The sequence below is a fragment of the Notechis scutatus genome, chromosome 5, assembly GCF_049901735.1.
Source record: "Notechis scutatus isolate UNSWTSFEM ecotype Mainland chromosome 5, rNotScu1.2, whole genome shotgun sequence".
Classification (NCBI taxonomy): domain Eukaryota; kingdom Metazoa; phylum Chordata; class Lepidosauria; order Squamata; family Elapidae; genus Notechis; species Notechis scutatus.
In genome coordinates this window covers 38571925-38597596 of record NC_142013.1, presented here as the reverse complement: position 1 = coordinate 38597596, position 25672 = coordinate 38571925, and the positions used below count along the sequence as shown (strand labels likewise).

Genomic DNA, 25672 nt, shown 5'->3' with positions numbered 1-25672 from the left:
CAGGCATGGGCATGGCCAGCATGTGATGCATCTGGCCTCTGGGCTGCCAGTTTGACAGGCCTGATCTAGACCCTAACCTGGCTATGTTTAAAACAGTCTTGGAAACTTGAGTTAATGTCCTCTTGTGTGTCCTGGGTCATTAAGTGGAGCATGGCGGTGCCTCAATGATGAGGGAGACTCTGGGGACCTAGTGCAGGCACAAGGCTACCTGCCTCGGGCCTCCCAAGGCCTCCTCCCACCTCCTGAAATACTCCATGCTCCCATTCTTGTCCCCTGGAGTCTTCACAGCCACGTGGGCCTCCTCCCCGTGGGCCTCCTCCCCATCGCCTGTCACTAATCATTCACTTACCTTTCAAAGATCCCCAGAGCTCAGGCGGTCTGGGTGGGGAAGGAGGACAGGCTGCTCTGTTGCTGGACCTTGTGGCAAAATCAGCACCATAAGCAACCATCTTTTTCTGAGTGAAAAATAACACTGGCAAATATCTTGGTTTTCTTTTCCTTACTAAAGCTAGCCTGCATTATGACATAACGCTGGAGTTATTATAGCTAATGACAGAAAGGGAAAAAAATCCTCTCAATTTTTTTTCAAGTTAAAGCTAGCTTAACCAGGTTAACACTAGCATAAAGGCCCTACAGGTCTCTATATCATGGTATGGCTACACTTAGTAGTTCTTTAGCCACCATGTTTTTTCTAGGATGGATTTCATCTGGCACCCTCCTTCAAACTCTGATATGTGAGATAGGGCTTTTACATTTTGTGTAACTTAAGGCTACAGATATCATTCTTTCCCCCTTCCCTTTTGGGAAGGCTCACTAATCTCACAAGAGATAAACAACATCATTTTTTAAAAAAAGTAGGTTATTAAAGGATTTTTTTTTCTGCTTTAATAGGCACCAGAAAAACTCAGTGGCAATATATTAAAATACAGAGTTGTACACATCTTAGAAACGTAATCTCACTTTAAAAAAAAAAAAAAGGAAAATATAAGGTCCTGAGCAGTGGTAGGATTCAAATAATTTAACAATCGGTTCTCTGCCCTAATGATATCTTCCAACAACCAGTTCACCAAACTGCTCAGGAAGTTAACAACCGGTTCTCCCGAACTGGTGCGAACTGGCTAAATCCCACCACTGGTCCTGAGTACACAATAAAATGATGCTATTCTATTTCTAATTTAAAGGGAACTTTGCATGCAAGTACTCACCTTGTCCTGAGAACATAATTACCAAAGATATCAAATTAGACTAAACACATGAAGACAAGTAGAAATACTCAATCTTATGCAAAAAAATAAATAAATCTATCCTTTCAAAGTTAACTGTTTTCTTGAAACAGATTTCTCTTTGTCCCAAATGCTTCTGAATGTTTTTTTTTCCAGATCCCTAAGTATTTTAGTCATTTAATTCTGAGGTCGTTAGGAAGATATAATGAGCTACTTTGTCTTTTGATTCTCAACATTTGCATTTGTTTTAAAATGACAGCTTTTATCCTTAGGAGAAAGGAAAGGATTTGGTTTAATCCCCATTATCATTTTCTCAAATCATACTTGTTGGTTTGAATACTTGTTTGCTTTGAAACTGCTGACAAACAGTGGAAGTTGTGGGTAGTACAGTATTAATGTGGTTTTGATGTTTTCCAGATTGCCTTAGCCCTCGTGTTGAAAAGTGAATGCTACTCTACATATTTACGCATCTACCACAGAACAAACCACAACAGCACAATGATTGTGGCTTTATCCATAAAATATGCTATCTCAGTTAATTAAACCATGATTTGCTGGAATTAGCCAAATCAAGTGCACTTCTGCAAAACCCTGAATCATAAACTAACCACAGTAGCTGGATTTATACAGCACACCAAATAAAACAGTTAAATTTTAATCAAGAGTATTATGTAGTGTTTGAAGAGGAAGAGTTTCTTAATTGGCACATTTAGTATTAGACTAGAATTATGGATAAACCTGAATTGAAATTGAACTGACTTAATGGCTGCCCTGATTTAGTAACAACATTAAGTGAATCTGCTTTCCCCATTGTCTTTGCTTGTCAGAAGGTCACAAAAGGTGATCACATGGCTGCGGGGCCCTGCGATCATCATAAATATGAATCAGTTACCAAAGCATCTGAATTTTGACCACAGGATGCTGCAATGGTCCTAAGTGTGAAAAACAGTCATAAGTCACTTGTTTCAGTGCTGCTGTAAGTGAACTGTTGTAAGTCGAGGACTACTGTGTCTTTTTGAAGAGAGCATCTTTTTTTCCCCCAGCCAACCACGAAAAAAAGAATTGCCATTGTTTTTCCCCCCGAACATTTTTCGACTACCGGCAAGCCGGTGGTTCCATCCAATACTGACCAAGGCCGGAACAAGCGAAGGACCGGTCTATATTTAAAAGGGTTTAAAAAGCAGAAATCCCACCGGTGCAGGTTTTCTAAGCCAATGAGGGCGTGCGTAAGACAACAACACACTCAAGCCGGTGCACTTCTGAACGCGACTCGGCTCTCAAGGCCTCAGAAAACCGCGAAGGCGGCGCTCGCGTCGTTTGTCAGGAAAGCTATTGCCCCGCCTGGTCTATTTGATAGGCGGGCAAAAGCAACAAGTCCGGTTCAATAAGGGAGGCTGGCGCGTCTACGCCTTCTCCTTCTCCTTCTCCTCCTTCCGAGCAGGGGCCTTTGCTCGCCCTGCAGCCCACGTGGTTTTGCCGGCGCCCCTCCAGAGCTGAATTGTAAGTAGGTCAGATCAGGTCGGTACGAAGCGCGGGCGAAGGGACCAGAAGCGGGTGCTGCTATTTTTGCCCGCTTTCCGAAAGAGAGTCTGGCGCTTCTTTGTCCATTCCCGCTTGTGGGGGAGTCCGGTCCCTTCTTGCCTGCCTTTCCCCCGGCGAATGCTGCCAGACCATGTTATCGGATATTTTCTACAAAGGGCCTTTTCCGCTCTTCTTTGCCGGTTTAAGCTTTGCTCTTGAAACGGGCATGGTGGGACCTTTTCTTCCCGGAACGCGCGTGATTCAGAGGGAGTTGGGAAGCTACGAAGCTTGCAATCCAAATTGGGGACGGGAACTGGCGTGAAAATCTGTTCTTCCTGGTAAACGTCGGGACAGATTGTAGGAAGGAAATATACCTTTTGATTCGGAGGAAGTGGAACGAAAGGGACCTGTGTAAAATGAAGTCTGTTTTGGGGGCTTGGCCCTTTGCAGATCTTGGGGGTAATGGAGCCTATAGTATCCACCTACCCGCATCTTTTGGGGTGTACACTGTTAATAAGGATTAACTTGGATTTCCATTAAAAGCAGTCCAGTGCTGTGAAGGATAAGCCTAGGTGCTGTTTTAGTTAACACTCAACTCCAGTCTCTTCTCCATGAGTTTGTGACCAGCATGCTGTCTTGATTGAACATGCTACAAGTTCCTGCATCAGAAAAGAAAGTACACACACACACACCCCACGGCTACTCCTCTTTATAGGGATAAGGGAAAAAAAAGTTCTGATACTATTTCAAAATAGCATGTAGGTCAGGCAAGATGATCAACAAGCAAGGGGAAAAAAGTGGAAAGCCATAGGTAGTGGTGGTGTGTGTGTGTGTGTGTGTGTACTACTTTCTTTTCCGATGCATAAACTTGCTCCATTTTCAAAAAGACTAGATCGATTTCAGTATTAAAGAAAACAGCACCTAGTCTTATGTGGATTGGATATAGCTGCAGTGAGCCTGTCTTTCTTTACTACTGGATTAAAACAGTAGCCACTTCTTGAACCATCATAAAGCAACACTGGAATTCGATTCCAATTGCCAAACTCTGCTCTGTTTCTGTTGCATCTGTGAGTTTTTGCGGGATGCTGATTTTCTGATCTATACAAGTACCATAATTGGTTTTCTGTTTTTACTGCTGGATCTCTTCAGGATTGTCACCAGCTATCTGGAGTCCTTATTCTGCATTCCATATGGCATCTTCTATGGTACTATGAAATAAACAGATTGGAAAAGAGGGCAGCAAAAGCCCAGAAGGAAGGATACAGCCTGTGCCATGATTATGCAACTAATAAGGACCTGTACACTGGGGCTTTAGAAACTGTTGGGAGTCACATATTTTTAGAGGGATTTGAAAGAAGATGGTTGAAACTGACTTATGTAGGGAACTTGTAAATAATGAACAATAACAGTGTTTATATTTCTTTGTTATTTTCTAGACCTTGCAATGAGGAAAACGATTCATTTATTTACGTAAAATATTTATATAGCCTCTCATCTTACAACTAACTCTGGGTTGCTTCCAATCAAAAATTGTTCCATGTAAAGTTAATACCCCAGGGTTGCCAATTCAGGTACTGTTAATACAGAATTATGTTGATGTATTTTTCTATCGTTCTGAGATTAAACAGCAGAGGTTTGCTGTTTTCTCTGATGCCTTGTAGGAAGCCTAAAAAGGACGGACTAGTACATGCAAGTATACACACATTCCAGTTCTTTGGTTTCTGTACAGGTAGACTTGTAGGCCAAATGAAAAATACTGGTTATTACTTACAAAGCCCTTTATAACATGGCTTTGTGCTCCATTAAGGACCATTTCTCCCAGAATGATTTTGCTGACCCTATTAGATAATTTTAAGAGAGCCAATTGAAGGTTCTATCCATTGGGTAGATGAGGGAATTGTGGGCACAAAAGCAGGCCTTTGCTGTGCTAGCTAAAGGGTTGGGAGGTGTCCCTAGCACTTTCTCAAGACTCTCAAAACAATTTTACTCAAGTGGATTTTTGAAGCTTTATGTTACTGCTCTGTTTCTTCTTTTATACACTTTTATGCTCAAAAGCATCTGTTCTCTGTGATTGTATTATGTGAGATTTTCTGCATTTTAAAAAAATGTTTTTACACACTTCCTTTCATGGTAGAAGCAGTATAATAATGTTAATGATGGTAATAAAAATTAATATACATTGTTGTGCAAGCTTTTTTCTCTGTGGAGAATCATTACAAAGAAGTATGTTTCATACAGTGACCCATCATCACCTCTGTCAATAACTTTGATGACATAAGCTTAGATTCGTTGTGGGTTTTTCAGAATTTCAACATTTCTGGTAAGTGAATTGGTGTGATCCTGTGTGAATAAAACTTAAGATTTCTTGGAGGGACTAACTAGTTTTTACAGATGTTGATATCATGTTCTAAACTTTATGATTTGGGTTTAAACATTATAAGCCCCTTCGGTAATTTAAAAGAGCAACAAGGTATAAAATAAAATAAAAAGTTGAACTGCTTGAAATTGAATCTAGTAGTGCCGCCTATGCTTCCTGATCCTAAGCAACTGCACAGAAATAAAATCCACCGGTTTCAATACATCATGTTGTGTCATCCTATCTACATGAAAAATTGAATTCGAATGTACTTATTGGATGTATTTTGTTGAAATATGTATAAAATCAGGTGTTTGTTTCTTTGTTTCTTGTATAGCATCATGCCCAAGAAAGGAGGAAGACGAGCTAGAATAGAGAAGGAACCAGATTTGCCAAGCAAGCAAGCAAAAACAGAAGCAGTCAATCCTTTGCTTTGGAAAGATGACAGTCTAGAAAGCTTATTTGGGAGTTTGATTGCTCCTATCAAAGAAGATGAATTTTTTAGAGAATATTGGGAACAGAAGCCACTGTTGATTCAGAGAGATGACTCATCCGTGGCATCATATTATCAGTCTCTCTTTCAGTTAACTGACTTGAAAGACCTAGTCAAACTAGGCTTGTATTATGGAAAAGACATCAATATATGTAGATGTACGAATGGCAAAAAACTTATTTTTAATAAAGATGGAAAAGTAAACTATGCACAACTGAAGAAAGATTTTGATCAGAAAAAGGCTACAATACAATTTCATCAGCCACAGAGATTTAAGGTAAATAAGGAACAATTGTTTGCATTTTCTGTCTGCTTTTGTGCTTCTTGATTTAATGAATTTAGGAAGAAAACCATCATGTGATGTGTGCCCACTCTTTGCTTTAGGTTAATGTTTTTAAACTGAAAGAAAAAAATCCCACAGATTACTTAATTTTTCTATTTAGTATTAGTTTGACTTGTATTTTGTATTTTTTCTATTTTGTATTTTTTAGTTTTTCTGTTTCGTATTTTTTAGTTGTGAATATATTTATTTATAAAATTTATAGGCCGCCATCTTATCCCAAGGTAACACTGGACTACATAGTTACTGTTTATATGTATTGCTGAGATTACTGGTATTATTTCACATTACAGGTAATCCTTGGGTTATGATGTCAACTGGAACCCGGATTTCTATTTCTAAAGTGCAACATTACATAAATTTATCACTTAATGACAACAATCCTAGCAGTCCTAGTCGCCATCATAACCCCAAGATACATCGATTGTTAAATAGCAGGAGTCCTGGGTAAGGATCATGGGTCATGCCATGGGTGATGGGAGAGTCCCTGGTAGGCACAACATAGGAACCATGGAAAGGGGAAAGAGACCGTGGGCCAGTGTAAGCCCAGGAAGATTGAGGGAAGTTGGAAGAAGCCGCAGGTGGGTGTGAGTACAGGGAGTCTGAGGGAAAGTGGCTGTGGGTTTTGTGAGTGCAGGGAAGCTTCATGAAGGGTGCCCTAGCATCCTTCATTATATAGGGAAACCAAGGAAAGGGGACCATCGCTTGGCACCAACTTGGGGTTAGAGGAAGGAGGCTGCAACACCATGCGTGCACTGGGTATCAGTCTTGCAGGAAATTCGTAACTTTCAGATACTAATGCAGAGGTAAAACCAACACTTTATGAATGAGAACCTATTTGAGCTGTAGGACTGGTTAAATAAAAGTTCAAAATTATAGCCTCTATATAAAGCCTTAATTCGTTTCTAGTAGAGCTGAAGTAGCTATGATATCATTATTTCAGTCCTTGGGATCCACCATGTAACACAGTGTGGAGTGATCCTCTCTATTGTGTCCAGATGATTACACTTTTCCTTCCACAGTATTCCAAAGGTATTCTATAGCTATTATCTGATTTTGTTGGAATAATTTGCTGCTTAATCTTTTTTCACAAGTAATGTTGTCATACACAGATCTTAGGCTTCCTCCTAACATAACATAACATAATTATATTAGGACTTTCCTTTTTGTAACAACACTCAGTTGCTGTTCCTCGCTTGTTTTCTACCCAAATGGAGTTAGATTCACCAAGTCTTGGCAGGGTACATTTAAATGCTAGAAGACTTGTACTGCCAAGGTCCTGAAAACGACCTACATAGAAGTTTGCTAAAGAAGATAAAGTTTATTATTTTTGCTTGTTTGAACATTGATTTGTCTCAGTTAATACAGGTATTAGTGAGCTTTATTTAGGCTTCCTTTTCCTGAGTAATACACAATTTTTCTCTTATGTAGATCTTTACCATATTTGGAATAGTAGAATGCAACACTGATATCAATACAGATTTGTATGACAAAAATAGTTGCTTTTCCATAGTTAAAGTTATTTGTTATGTATTAAAATAAGGATGAGCTCTGGAGGATACAAGAAAAATTGGAATGTTACTTTGGCTCATTGGTTGGATCTAATGTTTACATCACTCCTCCTGGATCCCAAGGCTTACCTCCACACTATGATGACGTTGAGGTAAATAAATCCTTATTTACCTGTAAATTTTCTGCTCACAACTATTTTCAAGAACAGAAATTTGAGGAGAGTTGTCACATATGCTATGAACGGAAAAATATGGAAGTTGTGTTGTAATAAATTAGATAATCATGATAAAAACTGATAATAGATGCTGAACGTATGTCTACAAACACATTTTGTTTTAAATGAAAAATTCTTGCTATCTCTGTTAAAATCATCTGTGTATGTGGAATTTGGCTGCCATAAATGTGTATTCTTTAGAAAGAATAGGTAAAAGTACAGTTTGCTATAAGGTATTCTGATGCATATTGACATGACACTCCCAGGTGTTTATCTTACAACTTGAAGGAGAGAAACACTGGCGACTCTACCGCCCAACTGTACATCTAGCTCAAGAATACAATGCTGAACCTGAAGAGAGAATTGGAACGCCAACTCATGATTTCATGTTAAAGGTAGCATATGCAAAACCTCTTTTTATTCTTAAGCCATAAAAAGAGGATAGACTTAATTTAATGTTTTCAGAATACATTTGTGCTCATGTAACAGTATATCCCATTACTGTTCTTTTTCCTTTCCCTGTCACATCTGCTCAGAGGATTTCCTAATTTCAAACATAAATTGAAAAAGCATGTAAAAGGAAAATATCTGATGTAGAATTTGATATCTGCTTTTATTCCAATGCAGCTCTGCATGAAATGAGAGTCTGTGTCACTGTTTTGTTACTGACAGTAGGTAGGCAAATATAGCAACTTGAGCAAAAGCGCTTATAATTCCTATTATAACTATCATGCTTGCATTTCCTTTCAAGCCAGGAGACATGCTGTATTTTCCAAGAGGAACAATTCATCAAGCTGACACTCCTCTTGGGATATCTCATTCTACTCATATTACCATTAGCACATATCAGAACAAGTAAGCATCTTGTATTATATGTCTAGTATAATTTGGTTGATGATTTTACTGAAAATAGACAGTTGTTGGCACGTTGATACTTCAGTCATACCAGAACAGTTTTAAAAACAAAATTTGGTATGTTTTGCTGTTATGTGCAGAGATTGCTGTATTGTGTTTAGGTTTGTCTATACCCAGCAGCACAGGAAATACCATTCGGGTGGCAGGAAGAAGGAATCAACTGAGCATCAATGTATGCTAGAAGCTAGTGTCCCATGGTCAGTGAAGAAATAGAAGCTGAAAACTGATTGGATGTTTCAGTAAGATTACAGCCTGAAAAATACCTCCAAATTATTGATGAAGTAACTTTTGAAATGGATTTCATAGTCTCTCAGATTGAATATTTCTGAAAATCTATGGGGAGACATCAAACATATAATATAGGCAAGAACTCTTAAGACATATATCACCTCTGTTTTTTTCTTGGGTCTTTCCTTACTTTTCATGTTCAGTTACTGTGAGATCTGCATAATAACTTTCATAAAATATTCTGTAGGCTCTTATGTACGTTGGAAAATTAATTTTTCCTGGAATTTCAGCACTTTACCATTTTTTTTCTTTGAGGTCCCGTTAAAGGTCTCTTTGAAATTGCAATTAATAGAAAGATCTGCAGCCTTCCTCTTAGGGAAGGAGACCAAACTAAGTTTTTAAGAAATCATGCGGATGTTTTAACATTTTAGAATCACTTACAATACTTTGCATTTGAGAAACTGCCATGAAAGGTGTCATAAAATAGTTGCGGAGAGGCATTGAACATGCACAAAGCACTCATTTCGTGGAAAACTAAAACCAGGATTCTAAAAGACATGAAGGTGCTCAAGACCTTGAGTACAAGGTAGAGGTGGATCTCGGACAGCGCTGTGAGCCACAGATTCAGTATCATCCCTTCTCCAAAACATGCTATCTGATACAGTCCAAGCACCCTGGTAAAACTGAATCCTCACTGATGCCAGTGGGGCTTCTCTGAAAATCTGAATGTATGGTATGAGGTTCTGAGCTTTGCTATTTTTGCCTGTTTATGTACATTTTACCCTCAATAAGAAACATTTCTATAGATTGTTAATATCTTATTTGTTCTTAATAACTTTAATTTGTTTTGTGCATGCCAGCTCTTGGAGAGATTACTTACTGGACACGGTTCCTGGACTTCTTTTAGATATAGCAAAAGAAGATGCTGAGTTTCGAAAGAACATTCCAAGGCAATTATTAATGGTAAAGCTACGAGGCTAAAGGAAAAATAATTTATTTGTCTGCTTCCAGGAACAAATTTTATAGCCAGTGTTAATTGTAAAGTAATTCCTTTTAATCACGACTAAGAGTTCCATGATGCTGTTGCAGGAACTGTGACCCTTAGGAAAAGATCTTACAAATGTTTTTATTTTAAATACCTTTATGTGAAAACAGTATGTTAATGAGTTCTCCATATTTATAATGTAATATTTTTCATGCTGCTTTGTCAGCCTATGGGTAAGATCATAGAACAATTATATATTTCTTACAAAACTGTAAAATTTAAAAATAAATAATCTAAAACTGAATCTGAAATGTACATTTTCATTTTTTTAAAAAATACTGTAATCCTGGATGTGTGTAACTGACTCTTTCTTGTTCTACAACAGTTACTAATATAAAGCATTCACAAGTCTGCTTTATGTGAATGGTTTCTGAAGTCAGCCACAATAGGGGCCCTATTTTACAAAACGGGAAAACAGCTCGAGGGGGAAAGCGCGCTACGGTAAATTCAAAAAAAAATGGCGCTCACATCGAAGGTTTATTGTTCCACCCAAAGAGTGGACCGGGGGCGGGTCCCTCTCCCCTCTCGGAGGCCCCTGGCGGGCCTACCGGCGGGCCCAGTCCCGCGCGGAAGGGAAGGCACCTTTTGCCTCCCTCCGCGCGGGGTCCGCCACCGGGCCCGCCCCACCTTTTTTTTAAGATCTACGACAGGGTCACCAAGCCCACAGTAATTAAGTTCTCATTTCAGATTGTTAGCAAGTTATTCTTGTCTTTTTGTTTAGAAAATGGATTTATCTGATTCATCCAGGCAGTTAAGTGGCTTCCTGAAACGCCTTGAAGGCCATTTGGAAAAAGGGGGGAAACTGAGATCATCCTATATGAAAAAAGATTTTATTACAAGCAGATTACCTCCATTTATTGGAACTAGTTTGGATTTTCTCACTCCAGGTGACGTTTAAATTCTCTATGGATATATTTTGCAAAAAATAAGGGGACAACTTTTATTGTAATCATAATTACAAAATATTTAAAAACTAACCACATGGAAGTAGCTTGCAAAAATTCATACTTAAAGAAGAGACAACACAATTACTACATTAAAAAAAAATCCATGTTTCTATTTATATTTATTAAGGAGATTTGTGGAAGATTTCATTAGCAGCCTTTTGAGTGTGCACTACTCATCCAGGCAGACACCTGAAGAAGCCATTATTAGTCTTTGGAGTAGCTGCAGCTGCTTTTCTTAGTTTTGAGTGTGACAAGAAGTTAATGTTTCCTAATAGCGTTTCTCTTGGATGTTTCTTTTTTAGATGGAGCACCACCAAAAGTAGACAGCACAATCAGGTTAAGGTTTAAAGACTACACAATAATTACAACAGAATTAGAACAAGATCTTCCGGTGAGTACAGAGGAAGAAGGCTCACAGAAATGTGTTTTTCCATGAGGCCATCTCTATGGTCAGCATGCTATTCTTAGCGTGCATAGTTGTGTCCAAGATCATCTAATTGAGATGTATAATTGTATTATAGTAATACTGTTGCTCTGTTCCATAAATAGAAACCGTTAGTATTTAAGAAGGTTAAAAGGCTATGCACTATAAACTTGAAATATGAGCTGAGGTCAGAAATCTCATTAAATTTGTAAAAAAGAAATACTGAGCATAATTTAAGTATCACTACAAATAATAAATGAAAGTTATTCACCCAGCCATGAAGAAAAGGAATGGTTGTATAAAAATGGGTTTACATTGTGCACTAGCAAGCTAATGTATAAAAACATATTTCTTATGGTTTTTCAGAATGATTCAGTCAGAGAAATGGTTTTTGTTTATCACTGCTTAAAGAATAAAAGGCAGATCCATATGATGGGGGATGAGAATATGAACGAGGAAGAAATAACAGAGGTTGGTTTTATTTCTGTTTATCAGATCTTATAGTGCTACAGTCCATATTTTATTATTTTTAAATCCTAAATATATCTTCTCAAATGGCATTATCAGTGGTGGGATTCAGCCAGTTCACACCAGTTCGGGAGACCTGGTTAACTTTCTGAGCAATTTGGTGAACTAGTTGTTGGAAGAAATCATTAGGGCAGAGAACCGGTTGTTAAATTATTTGAATCCCACCACTGGGCATTATGTCTATATTTTCTTCTCTGCAGTTGTCAGGAGTACAGGTAGTCCTCGATTTATAACCACAATTGAGACCAGAATTTTTGTTGCTAAACAAGATGCTTATTAAGTGAATCATGCCCAATTTTATGAGCTTTTCTTCCATGGTTGTTAAGTAAATCATTACATTAGTTAAGTGAATGCAGTTGTCAAATGAATGCAGCTTCCCCCATTGACTCTGCTTGTCAGTAGATGGCTGGCAAGGTTGCAAGTCGAGAACTAACTGTACATGTGTCTTTTTACATATATCGTTCGTTTTCCTTCTTTTTTGAAATTGCTTGGATTCCTCTTCATAATTTTTGTAGATAAATGTAATCCATAGATGCACTTTTAAGTTACATGTGAATACACGTTCTCAGGAAGAAAACTTTTGTTTATATATTTTGATTTATATGGCCACCCCTTTTGCCAGAGTGACTTTGGAAGACAAAGAAAATATATAATTGAAAAAATAAAAATAACTATAAAGAGATGGGTGCCAAGGATAGATACTACAAAGTGGTGATAAATCACCCTGGCCTCATTAAAGTCCTGCCTCCTGTGCCTAGTCAAACAACCAAACTTTAAATACTTTTGGAAGGCCAGCAAACTTGGGACCAATCTAATATCAGGAAGTTCCAGAGGGTGTGTGCCACGACACAAAAAAAGCACACAAGATGTCCTGTTAATTGATGGGATATGAAACATGACTTCCCTATTTTTTAGAGCACGAGAACGAAAATAACTTATTTTGGCTCAAATATTTAGGGGTATGGTATTGTTTATACATGGATACATCAATGTACATCAGCATATATTGATATATCAATATATGCTGATTCTTACATACTATAGCGGTTTTCATTTGATTGGAAAACTTTATTTTTTTAAAAAATTTTTATTGGTTTTTAAGACGAACATAGACAAACAAAACATAAAAACATCAAGCCATCTTCCATATATATATATATATATATATATATATATATATATATATATATATATATATATATATATATATATATATATATATACACACACACACATACATACATACATACATACAGTGTGCTGGTTGGTTTACAAATTGTTTTGTTTTGTGTAAAGTTTGGAAAACTTTATTGTCACATTCCTGATTGCCAATGAAATTCTCAGAAGCCTTGGTCAGTCATCTTTGGATGCTATTTTTTTTTCTTAATTGAAATGGGAAAACACCATACCTTCTTTGGCATAAGGACCAAACGTAATAAATGAAACCATAATAATAAAGTTGGGAAGATTATTAGTGTGTAAGTAATTTCAGTTGGGAAAGAAATTTAGTTTCTCTTCAATTAGTTAAAACCAAAAAAACACCCAAACTCCAGGAAAGCAATTTTTCATAAACATGCTATTATATCATCATTTTGCAAGTATATTGCACATTTTCTCCTCATTTGAAATAGTTTTCTAGTATTATGTTAGACCTATGATTGCATACTGTATTCTAAACCATATGGATCTAGTCTTTGTAGCTTGATTTATGGCTTAATGCAGTTAGTGATCTCAATGTCTGCAAACTGTTATTTAGAAAATTGTGGTTTAATGTGCTCCTTATGGACAATACAAGTATCATAAAATTATCTTCTACTTGTGTGACATCTTGATACATAACACTTGGGTTCCTACAATAATTATAATCAGCATGAGCCTTAGCCAACTGAAACACTAGTTATACTCACAATTTTGTATAGTTATTATAAGGCCAGAATACGTATTGTTTTGTACATTAATTTATATGTAACTGTTTAATTTTACTTGATTTTTAACAAGCATTTTTCTTCTTTAAGAAGGCACATGGATTACGATTTCCTCTCTCTCACATGGATGCACTGAAACAAATATGGAGCTGTGATACTGTTTGTGTTAATGACCTTAATCTTGGTTCAGAAGCAGAAAAAGAGAACTTAGTGATATCATTGTGGACTGAATGCCTTGTTGAAGTAATCTAAAGATAGGTTCTTATTACAGTTAAGAAACCTTATATATTTTGGATTTGTGTAGAGGAATCTACTATGAACGTAAATCACCTTACTGAACAAAGATTTGATAATCAGGTAAAGCATATTACATAGAAATTATTCATAAAAGGCTGTCATACAGTCTTGGGCATTTAGTAAGATTGTGAAACATCTGATTCTTTTCCAAATGCCTGATAGTTATGAATTTAGGCATTTGAATCTGAAATATGAGGAGACTGCCTGATTTCTTAACGTGCAAAGTAAGAACACACTGAATGTGCTAAATATAGGTGGGGTCGGTGATGAGTTAATACAGAAAGTTGTTTATTTGTGCTATTTAAATTTGCTTCCTTAAAGTGTCATCTGATATTGTGCCTAGTGGTGTGTTCTTTGAATGAAGCCAATACATTTCTAATAAACATCTTGCAGTATAATAAATTTCCTCAAATGAAGAAAATTCTACAATTTGTGTAACATCCTGTTTTGTGTCCATGAATATCAGAAGCAGCATGTTGCTATCTCATGAGCAGGAGAGTGAAAATTATGTCTCTTAGTTTCTTTTCCTTCTTTACCCAGGTACCAATGTGGAAATGGGTGGAGTGTGTTTGATTACTTTTTCATTGGGTAGAAGCCTTTTCACAATATTCTCTCTGCAATTTTGAATCTACATATATTTTAGTCTTAAGTTCCAAGCCACCAATATTTTCTCCCTTTTTTCTTCAATATGCATGTTATTTTAGTGATAGTTGGGTTTGAAAAATATAGTACAATTTATGGCATTGATAATTACTTATAGATCCCATATATGAAGTCATTTGGAGGCAAAGTTTATCAACGGCATTGTGATCTCTTTTTTTAAAAAAAGGAAATGCTCTTTTATAAAAACCTTCCTTTTGTGCTATTTTTAAAGGATTATTTCACTTTAGCATAGTACAGAATGAGAAAATTCTCTGTATAGTAGCAGCAAATAAAACTCCATAAAACCTTATAGAGCATGAATCTGTAACAGTTCCCAAATGCCTTTTAAAAGCATGATAATTCTTATTCCTTGTTGCTTATCTGTTCCCCAGAATCAACAGAAAAAATGCCATTTTGAAACTACCCCTGTATTCACTAGAATCCAAATAGACAAGACTGTATCTTAAAGATGCACTATGGTAGGCTTCTTTCAAAGCTATTTTTATGGTAATCTCTTGAATAGATACCACTTCATTGTAAGACATTAAATTAAACCTATAATATTTCACAAGAAGAGTTCTCCACTCTACTCGTTGCAGAATACCTTATGCCACCACTCGAAATTCTAGACCTAGAAAACCTAGAACTATGCCTCCTTTGGTCTGATCTAAGTATAGTATATAAAATCATACATTGCAATGTCCTACCTGTCAATGAATACTTCAGCTTCAACCATAACAATACAAGAGCAAACAATAGATACAAACTCAAGGTTAACCACACCAAACTTGATTGCAGGAAATACGACTTCAGCAACAAATGGTCAATTTCTCGAATACTCTACCTGACTCTGGTTTCTTCCCCAAACCCCAAAAACTTTAACCTTAGACTGTCTACTATTGACCTCACCCCTTTCCTAAGAGGTCTGTAGCGGGCATGCATAAGCACACCAACCCTCTAACTAAGCATACCGTCCCTGTCCTTTTGTTTCTTTTATTTTTCTTATATGTATCCATGTATTCATAACTATGTTATTTTGTAAGCAATTGACAAAAATAAAAAAATAAATAAAATTCAGCATACCCAGAAAAAAGCTAATTACATACAGTTTGCTTTCATAATCTACATAGGGATTTGGTAAGAGTATAATCTTTGCAGCTATTTCCTCAGAAATAATTGGCAATGTATTTATCCAGTCTTACTTTGTTAGAATTATGTTTAGGATTACAGATTTATGTAGTAATATGAGTTTCAAGAAAGCAGACATAAGATTGGAGCTGTAGCTACAACATTGATGAATCAGATTATCTTATCAGAAATGGAGTAAGGATAACGAGCTGGAAAGAACAATTTATTTAAAAGGTGTGTTATCAAATATATCGTTTGTTTTAGTATACATACAAATCCATCTATTAAATAAGTGTTTTAGATTAAAATATCAATACCTTGGTTACATAAAATAAATTCAAGAGGTAAATAAATGATTTATTTTACAATATAAAATGCTACAGGGTTGTAGCTCACACATCTGAGCAGCATTGTACCCCATACTTTCCTTGGCTCCATACACACCAAGATTTACCTTAGGGTCTGGAACTTGACAACTGCTTTTATTGGTAGATCCTGTGGCAAAACATCTGGTCAAGAAGTAGAGACCCAGGGATGTTCTGTTATGAAAATCAATATAAGTTGCAACCACTGCCTTTGGTTGGGCTTGAAGAGCTGTGAATATTTGGATATTCCAGTATTTTATTTTGAACTGGGACTAAAAACTACAAGAAATACTTTTGGTTTTGATACTAGAAAATAAATTAAATCACACTCAAATTGTGTAAAACAGGACTATTGAAAATGAAATGATGAATAGTGGAAAATTTGAGGATGAAAAAAGAGAAACCCTAATCTGAATCCCACTTTGACTAGGTTTCTTTTACCAGACACTATGGATATTTTGAAGCTCACATAAAGGAAGATTTTTTTTAAAAAAAACTGCATAGATATAAGTTGTATAATAGTTGTATTTGTTTCCTTAGTTTGTAGGTAAATAATATGGTAAATTTCCTCCAGTCTTTCATGAAGTTAATGACAAGATTTACCAATTCAAATTGCTAAATTTAAGCAATAGCAGTATCAAAAAGAAACCATTAGGCCAGAGACAATCAGATCAGACATCTATTTCCCAACTTGTTTGTTTGAAAGCAACAGTAGAGCCTTCATCAGTTTTCCAAAGAAACAGTCCTAGGAGGAATAGGTATTTTATAATTTCTTGTCTTACGGCACTGGAATTTTGAATCCACCAAGAAATTTGGCATAATGTGGGAAAACATTAGGCAAAGAGTTAATCCCATCATCACTAGCCAATTCTGGCTATTTAAAAATAAATAAATACAGACCACTTTTTTTGACCTTTTGTTATTTCTAACATGCTTGTAACTTTTAATTAGAATTATGCAGAATTCATTACATTAGAATACAATCTGGATTGACAATTTCATCCATTCTCTTAATCAATTTAGAGTCATGGTATCAAAGTACAGTATAAATGTCTAATATTTCAATGCATCAGTTCTGTGAAGGCATACGTTGTATAAAGTTGCATTTTAAGTTTGGTTATCAACAATCCAAACTTGTTAAGAATATTTGGCATAAATTACCCTGCAATATTTTATGAATAACAATACTATTGAAAGTAAAAAATTAAGTGGTTAACCTGAAATAAGCTATTTTTTATTCTTTCTTTGGCAGTCTTGGACAGATCTTACGTCTTTGCAGTAGTTCAAGTGTTTTCAGACAATACATATTTTCAAATTTGTTTATCTTGAGAACATCCATTCATAATATTTCAAAGTCCCATTTCTGTGTAAGTTCATTGATGTTAAGTTGATTTACAATAATGTGGTTTTTGTCATAGTAATCTCCTCCTATAAGAAAAGTTTGAGAAATAAGTTACTTATTTTGTCCTTTAAAAATGTTACAAAATTACCACTTTAGGATCACTTTTCAGCTGTAATGAAAAAAAAAAAAATCTTACCTAAGAAACAGGAGGGTAGGCAAGAGGAATCAATTAACCATAACAGAATTTCAGGATTTGAATGACATTGTTTTTGTTTTTGCATCATACGTTTCCCTACTTTTCTAAACTGCATTAAATAGCTTTCCTCTGACAAGTATTTGATATAAAGTTTCCTTTATGAATGCAAGAACCTTAAAATTGCAATATATTTGGATGGATTAAGATGATATAGCATTGGCCAATTTCAATCCTAAAGTACTTTGTATTCAGAGGTAAATTTAGAGCTGAATATTGAAATGGATTACCTGCAAAATGAATTAAAAACCACTTACGATTCAGTCTATAATATTACCCCGTAAACAAAGAAAATGGTCATTTTTGAAAACTATACTATCCAGGAATAATACTCTAATTGTTTTTCCAAAAAGGAAAGCTTTACAAATAAAGCATGCAATTGTGTAAAATCAAATATATATTCCAAATAATGGTACAGTAGAACCTCAGGTCACAAACACTTCTGACCACAACTAAATCGGGTGCCGACCAAAAAATCTGCTAAATGTGGCTGCAAACACATCCTTGGGTGCAGGGGTGGTATGCTACCGGTTCTGCCTGGCTCTATAGAACCGGTAGTTCTGAAAAGCAGCAAACACAGAACCGGTTCTGTGTCTTCTGCTGTTTGGCCCACCTACCCGCCCCCCTGCTTTTTCAACCTCAGCTGCTTTGTGTGGCACAAAACGTAATTACCGAACTGGTAGTAATGCCGGTTGAATCCCACCCGCTTGGGTGGCGATCAAACACAGCTGCAGCAATTTTCCCTGGTGCGGTGATTTCCCCCTCCGCACTGGTTTTTTTTGTACACGCATGTGCAGTCAGTCTTGCTTCTGGTCACGACCAAATCAGGTTGCGACTGAAGTCCTGGAACGGATTACAGTCGTGACTGGAGATTCCACTGTATTTGGATAGCTAATAATAGTAATATTTTATTTGCTTATGTAAATGGGTCAGTATTCAAGCATCTATTCCAATGCAGATGCAAATTATGCAGTATATAATTATTTTGGAATATTCAGTCTTAACCTAAAACTGTTTTAAAAACTAGGCAAATTGCAAAGTAAATCTCACCAAAATTTCAATTATGTGTATAGTGAATATAGAAAGTCAATACACACCTGTTAAAATGAGAAGTTTTTAAGATGCTAAAAAAATCAGACCAAGATAAATCACTTCAGAATTCTTTCCACTTTTAACATAACATAAGCTATAGAATTCAATTGAAAAACAATCTGAAATCTTTTAGGGGGAAAATAACAAAAAAGTAAATAACATGGTTGCATAAAGATGCACACCTGTTTCAAACACCTTTTGATTTTTTTGTGAACATTAAGCCTTTTAGGGCAGGAGCCTATTACAGATCTTGCCTTGGGAATCTTTCTTGCAAAAGCACTGCAAAATTGTCAGATCGGCACCTCCTGTGCACAGCCCTCTTCAGGTTATCCAACCATATTTTCAAATGGATTCAGGTCATTTCAAAACTGATATTCTTCTGGTGAAGCCGTTCTTTTATTGATTTGGAGATATACTTTGAGCCGTTGTGTTGAAAGGTGAAATTCCTCTTCATCTTCAGCATTTTAGTGGATGCCTGAAAATTTTGTGCCCAAATTGATTGATATTTGGAACTTCATAATTCCATCTTGACTAAAGCCCCAGTTCCAGCTGACGAACAGCAGCCCCAAAACATAATGCTGCCATCACCATGCTTCAGTGTGGGTATGGTGAACTTTTAGCAGTGTGCAGTGCTCTTTTTATACCTAACTAACTTTTTGGAATTATGGTCAAAAAGTTCAACCATGGTCTCAGATCATAACACATTTTTCTACATGCTTTTGTCAGACTTAAAAGTTTTGCAAAATGCAGCTGGGCTTGGATGTTTTTCCTTTTTTAAAAAAGTTTGTTTATACATTTTTACCTTACATACATAAGTGCTTAGTGAACAGCACATTCTCTGGATCATTTTGCTTATATAATAATACTTTTCCCACTCCTAATTTCTACCTCTATTATCCAACCATTTGTAAAACAAATGCCATGTTCAAAAATATTCTGTATCTTCTTTATCTTTTACCTTTAATGTCAATCTGTCCATTTCTGCACAATCTATATTTTTTAAAATTACTTCTGTAGGCTTGGATGTTTTTCCTTGCAAGAAAAGACTTCTGTCTTGCTATCCTACTCCACAGCCCAGACATATGAAGATTGTTGTCACATATAGTACACAACTAGTATTTGCCATACATTCCTGCAGCCTTTTAATATTGCTCTAACCCTCTTGGCAGCCTCTCAACCAGATTTTTTAAATCAATTTTGTAAGGACATCCAGGTCTTGGTAATGTCTATGTTATGCCATGTTTTCTTCACTTGCTGATGACTGTCTTCATTGTGTTCCTTGGTATATGCAGTGAGATCCTTCTGATGCTTTGTAAGTTCTTTGCAGACCATAAATTTTGATGTAAGAGGCAACTGACTAAATGACAAAAAAATCCTGCTAGAACAGCTGAACTTTATATGGGCTTGATCAGACTTAAATTGATGGCGGGTGTATACTGACAACTATTTAATATTAGTTTGAATGTGATTCTGAACACAGCCACATCCCTACTTATAAAAGGGTGTGAACACTTATGCAGCCACATTATTCTGGTTTTTTATTTATATTTTTCACTTAAAATATTTCAGTTTGTTTTTCAACTGAATTGTGCAGCTTATATGTTATATTAAAAGTGGAAAGAATTCTGAAGTAATCTTGGTTTGATGGTTTTTACACCTCAAAAACCTGACATTTTAATGAGTATGCACTTTCTATATCCCATCGATGCTACTTACCTTTGATATCAAGAACAAGCTGATTGCTGAGATAAGATGTGATTGTTCCATCCTTGTTGTGTGTCCATTTCTGTCTTGGTTTTCCATGTTTTGCCCACAGTGCAACTTTTGCCCCAGGTATACCCCTGCCTCCAATGACATCAAGACAAGCATCATTGACCTAGACAAGTAGGAGAAAAATTGAATTTGCTTATTGCCTTAAAGGGCTTAATTATGTATACACTTCTGTCAGGCATATGTCTAATAAATAATACCATAAAATGTAACCTTCTCTTAAGGAAATGGTAGCTCTAAAATGAATTGTTGGGGATAGGTAGGCAGTGGCTAAATTTAGGCAGTGGTCTAAATTTGACCAGTTGTATTAAGAGTTAGGTATAAATTAAGCCAGAAATTAAAATATTTACTTTTAAAAACATAATTCGCCCTTCATGCTCCATTTACAAGAACAATAATTTTCATGAATGATGGCAACGATAATTTTAGACAAACTGCTAACAGTTTTTGAAAGAACATTAATTAGTGGAGCAACAATGATAGGCAGAAATTTGATTTAGTACATAAATAACAGAATTTCTAGTGTATTTTTTTTTGTTTAAGAGTGTAAACACATTCTGAATTTCTAATAATTTGCCTAATTTACCATTGAAACCAGTGGAATTTGTGTACATAGTATAACTGATTATAGATTTTTAGAAAGACGAAAGTGTTGCACTAAGAGTGGTGAGATGTGATTCAAGTCCACCATTGGGTCAATACCTCAGAGCAAAACCTGTCTCATAATAGTTGTGAAGAAACATTTAGAGGACAGTGAGTTGTATATTTTTCCCGTGGGGTTTAGGTGGATATAAACCTAACAAATAAAACATTCCTGGAATATATAAAAAAAGTAAACACATGTAATAGAATTTTGAAATTGCTTCAAATCTGCCTTCACTTCAGATTGACATGCTGGTAGGGAATTATAGATAAGCAAATTCTCATTTTAAAATATACCAACTATTTAGGGAACTTTCTAACCTAGAAAAATATCCATTGCAATGATGACCACCTTCAGAATATTTCTGAAACTCTTAGAAATGAAATAGTTTGCTATTCTCTGAAATCTATTATAAACTCTAAAGATCTCTTTCATTTGCTTTTAAAATAGGGCCCATTTTTATTCTAAAAAACTTGCAGTTACAGTTGTTACAGCAGACTGCAAGTGCAGGTTTAAAACATGCAGTAGATAAGCTAGTAAATAAGGATGAGCTAAAAATCAATTAATTACCCTGCTCTTATTTTAATTTGTCTGCTGTTTAGAAGTTGAAATGAATGGCTATATAAATTTGATAAATAAACTACCTTGGACTTAATGAGTCCACGACTGTAATGCCAGATCTGAGTATTCTTGCCATTTTGTGGGAACAAACATACTGATGTAGCTCTTCCATCCATTAAACTGCCAGCAACGGTCAAGTACTTTCCTACGGATCTGTTCTTTATTCTGAAATACATCGCTGGCTGAAATAAAAAGCATAATTCATGAAGAAACATGAATCCATATGATAAAACTTGTATAGATAGAACATTTTCTCTAATAGTACAGTCTTTGACTTACAATGGTTTAATTAGTTTGAAGTTATGACAGTGCTGAAAAAAATTATTTATGACCAGTCCTCAAAGTTACAACTGTCACACCTCCACTGTAGTCATAGGATTGCAATTTGATTGGTTAGCAACCAGTTCATATTTACAATAGTTGCAGCTTCCTGCAGTCAAGTGATCAGCATTGATCACAACACCTTCCCAGCGGCCTCCGACAAGCAAAGTCAATGGAGAATCTGGCAGAGAAGGTAGCGAATTCTAAGCATTTGATTTTTCATTTAATGACTGTGGCAAATAGGATCATAAAAATAAGTGTGGTATCTTAAATGACCATGTTGCCTAATGACAAATTCTCTGTTCCCAGTTGTGGTCTCAAGTTGAAGACCATTTTTAGATTCATATTTATATTTCATATATATGAAATGATGGGATGCAATGGGTAAAGCATTGGATTAGTACCAGTATTTTTAAAAATATTTTTATTGAACATTTTTCAACAGTTTAAAACATATATACACTCTTTACAACACTACAGCATCGCAGATACTTGTATATACATAGTAATTACATTACTAATCTTTACTTTTATTATCTAACCAACTGTACCAAGCGTCCCAGACCAGATAGTATTCAGATTCACCTCAATCTTTTAATTCTAGTGTAAACCTGTCCATCTCTGCCCTAAGATCTTTTTTATCACTATCCCTTCGGAGGTTATACTGTTTCCAGATTTGTACGTATACGATTCTGGATGCAGTAGTTATATGCAAAATAATATATTATCTTTTTTGCTGTAATCTCCTCTTATTATCCCTACCAAGAAAAGTTCAGGTCTTGGATTAGTACCAGTACCAATGGCATTTTGAGCAATGGGTAGGCTCCATAATTGTTAGCAATTGTTTCAATTCATTCTGATAGTTATTCAGAATTTTCTAAAACAAGAAGTACCAAACTGAGTATAAAGAGTGATATTTGGGATTAAACTAGATAAGTAATTTGGCATAGTGGTTAAAGTATCTGGTTAGAAAGCAGGATACTGAGTTCTAGTCCTGTCTAAGGCAAGAAAGCTGGCTGGGTGACTGGGTCAGTCACATTCTCTTAGCTCACAATGTCAGATTTGAGTGACAAGCCAGTTGGTCAATTCCTGTCACAACCAACATGTCAATACTTGCTTGGTCTGAAAAAAAGTGGATGTAGGAAAAATCTGTGGAAAGAAGAATTTGGAGTCACACTGTTTTGCTGACTAAAACCTGGAATTATGGTTTCCTACTACAATATTTGTGAAGTAGATACCAAACTAGTTATACATCAATCTCTACTTTAATATAGTCTGTATTTAATCACAGTATTATTCCTAAACAATACTGGGGAAGAACAATACTGAAACATTTTTTATTTTATTTCATGCTTCTAAGTGTAGCTTATTGTGATATTGTTAGCTTTGTAGATAGATTTGTGTATTTCTAGCCTTAAAATGGCAAGAACTCATATACCAATTTTCAGTGGTTCTCATCTAAAAACTTCAAATTTCCACTTTGGGTTTAGGGGAAAAAATTACTTTTACTCTAGTACCTGCTTTATGGGACGAAGAGAGCCAATTGTTTTCCATCCACTAAACTGTGTCCAGTTTGAAATCTTGCTTGATTCAAGAAGAAACTGTTTTCCCAAGAAATTGCAGCCTTCATAAGCAATCCATCTGTTTCAAAATGGAACATACGTTCATTACAATAAGCAGAGTTCCAGAAACAGAAAACCCAAAACAATTTAAACATTCTAGCTTTTGTTCATATTTTACTATGGCAATGATTCATACAGAATGTAAAGTTTTATTTTTCTTATTACAGATAGTCTTCGACTTACAATCATTCATTTAGTGACCATTCAATGTTACAATGGCATTGAAAAAAGTGATTTATAACTTTTTTACACTTATGACTTGCGGTATCCTCAGTCACATAATCAAAATTCAAACACTTGGCAGCAGGTTCATATTTATGAGTGTTGCTGTGTTCTGGGGTCACTTTCTGTGACCTTCTGACAAGCAAAGCCAAAGTGAAGCCAGATTCACTTAACAACTGTGTTAACTGTGTCAAGGAAGGTCTAAATATGTATTTAAAATAATACAAAAGTGGGACAAAAACTTAACTGTGGCAAGAAAGATCATAAAATGGGGTAAAATTCACTTAACAAATGTCTTGGTAGCAACATAAATTTTGGGCTCAATTGTGGTTGTAAGTTGAGGGCTATCTGCAGTTGTTTGATTATTTTACTACAGCTGTTTTTACAAGCTTCCCTACTTGGGAAAGCTTATTGAGATGAAAATGTAGTACCAAAGATACCATTTAATACTGGAACTTTTCTTTCATATTTAAATCTAAAGAAAATCATTTAGAAAATTCTAGACTCTAGATTTCTTAAATGTATTCAATGGTCATGGTTAGTTAAATAAGAAGCCTCATGTTACAAAAGGCATATCAATAATTCACGTAATACTTTTAAATATTTTTAAGCAAAGTGCTTGTTTATAGCAGTATGAGACCACACACTTAGAATCAGCATATCTGTATAGTGTTGTACAACCTCTTCTGTGAGTTAAAATACTGTATATGGTCATATTATAGTATAAAGGCAGACTAACACTGTTTTGTACTGATTATTTAATTTGTAAAATATTTATGGCACAATAAGAATATTATGATAAATTGTAAGTTTTATAAGTTCATAATTTATTTTACTGCTTCCAGTTGAGCTGCTAAAAAGTATTGTACCATAGATACTGCAGCAGTTGCAAATCTGAGTTTTACTGTATTGCACATTCTTAAATATCCTAAAATAAGATTGCATACTTCATGCTTTTCAGGTCAGAAGCTTTATTTAAAAATGTAATTTAACTACACATTTTTGCTAATTCCACCTTGCTTGGAAGATGCTAGCAAAACAAAACAACATTATTTTTCATTTTTAGTATTTCTTAATATATTATTGCGAAACTGTTGTATCTACATTTATATATGTCTTGTATATCAATTCATTTTTTGGTAAATATTATATGAAGTTGTTTCTACTGGAAACTTTATCATTGTAATCAAGACTTTAAATAACACATTATTTCTGATTGAGAAAATAGTTTATTCTTATGAATTTCATTCATTAGTAATCATAGTTCAACTTACCTAATGACATAAATACCCAGAGAAATTTTAACAGTGTTAAACTTTCAATTCCAAAAATAATATCTAAATTTTTATTTTAATATGAACCAAACAGTTCTGATATTGATATTTTGCAATATAGGATAATTTAATTTTGAAACATTATTATTGTTGCTTAGATCAACAGAGAAACATAGAACTTATATCAAATATGAAAATCTGGTGCAATTATGGGTCATATATTTTGTGTAAATACCATGAAAAGATCAGCACAAAAATGTACTTCAGCTTAAATTGTGACGATGAAATAATTTTTTGAGTTCAAAATGGTTTACATCAGGGGTGTCAAACTGGATTTCTTGGAGGGCTGGATCAGCATTGTAGTTGTCCTCCGTGGGCTGGCCGGGAGGGAGGGGGAGAGGGCGAGGAG

At 35.4% G+C, this 25672-nt stretch overlaps 2 protein-coding genes across 11 annotated transcripts in view; one reads left to right on the top strand and one right to left on the bottom strand.

Annotated features, from left to right (window-relative positions):
* Nucleotides 1–2577: 2577 nt before the first annotated feature.
* On the top strand, nt 2578–14394 carry RIOX2 (ribosomal oxygenase 2). Of its 8 annotated transcripts, none has more exons than XM_087966608.1 (11): nt 2578–2723; nt 4181–4315; nt 5438–5870; nt 7477–7596; nt 7926–8054; nt 8411–8514; nt 9663–9765; nt 10569–10734; nt 11097–11185; nt 11585–11689; nt 13762–14394. In XM_087966608.1, exons 3-11 carry the CDS (start codon nt 5442–5444, stop codon nt 13921–13923), a joined length of 1407 nt encoding a protein of 468 aa, XP_087822734.1. In that variant the 5' UTR covers nt 2578–2723; nt 4181–4315; nt 5438–5441; the 3' UTR covers nt 13924–14394. The 8 variants fall into 8 exon arrangements, with proteins under 8 accessions (XP_087822734.1, XP_087822738.1, XP_026519816.2 ...); XM_087966611.1 differs by having other exon boundaries at nt 2606–2723; nt 13765–14394; XM_087966609.1 differs by lacking the exon at nt 2578–2723 and adding an exon at nt 2740–3082.
* Nucleotides 14395–15946: 1552 nt separating this feature from the next.
* The window catches only part of CRYBG3 (crystallin beta-gamma domain containing 3), a 73341-nt gene continuing 63615 nt past the window's right edge, over nt 15947–25672 (bottom strand). For all 3 annotated transcript variants that reach the window (XR_015749803.1, XR_015749802.1, XM_026664025.2), the window contains 4 exons: nt 23663–23786; nt 21848–22006; nt 20507–20666; nt 15947–17531 (listed from right to left, as the gene is read on the bottom strand). Coding sequence is in view for 1 of the 3 variants with exons in the window: in XM_026664025.2 (XP_026519810.2) it covers nt 17443–17531; nt 20507–20666; nt 21848–22006; nt 23663–23786 (532 nt within the window). In the remaining 2 variants the exon portion in view is untranslated. The remainder of the gene's footprint in view (nt 17532–20506; nt 20667–21847; nt 22007–23662; nt 23787–25672) is intronic.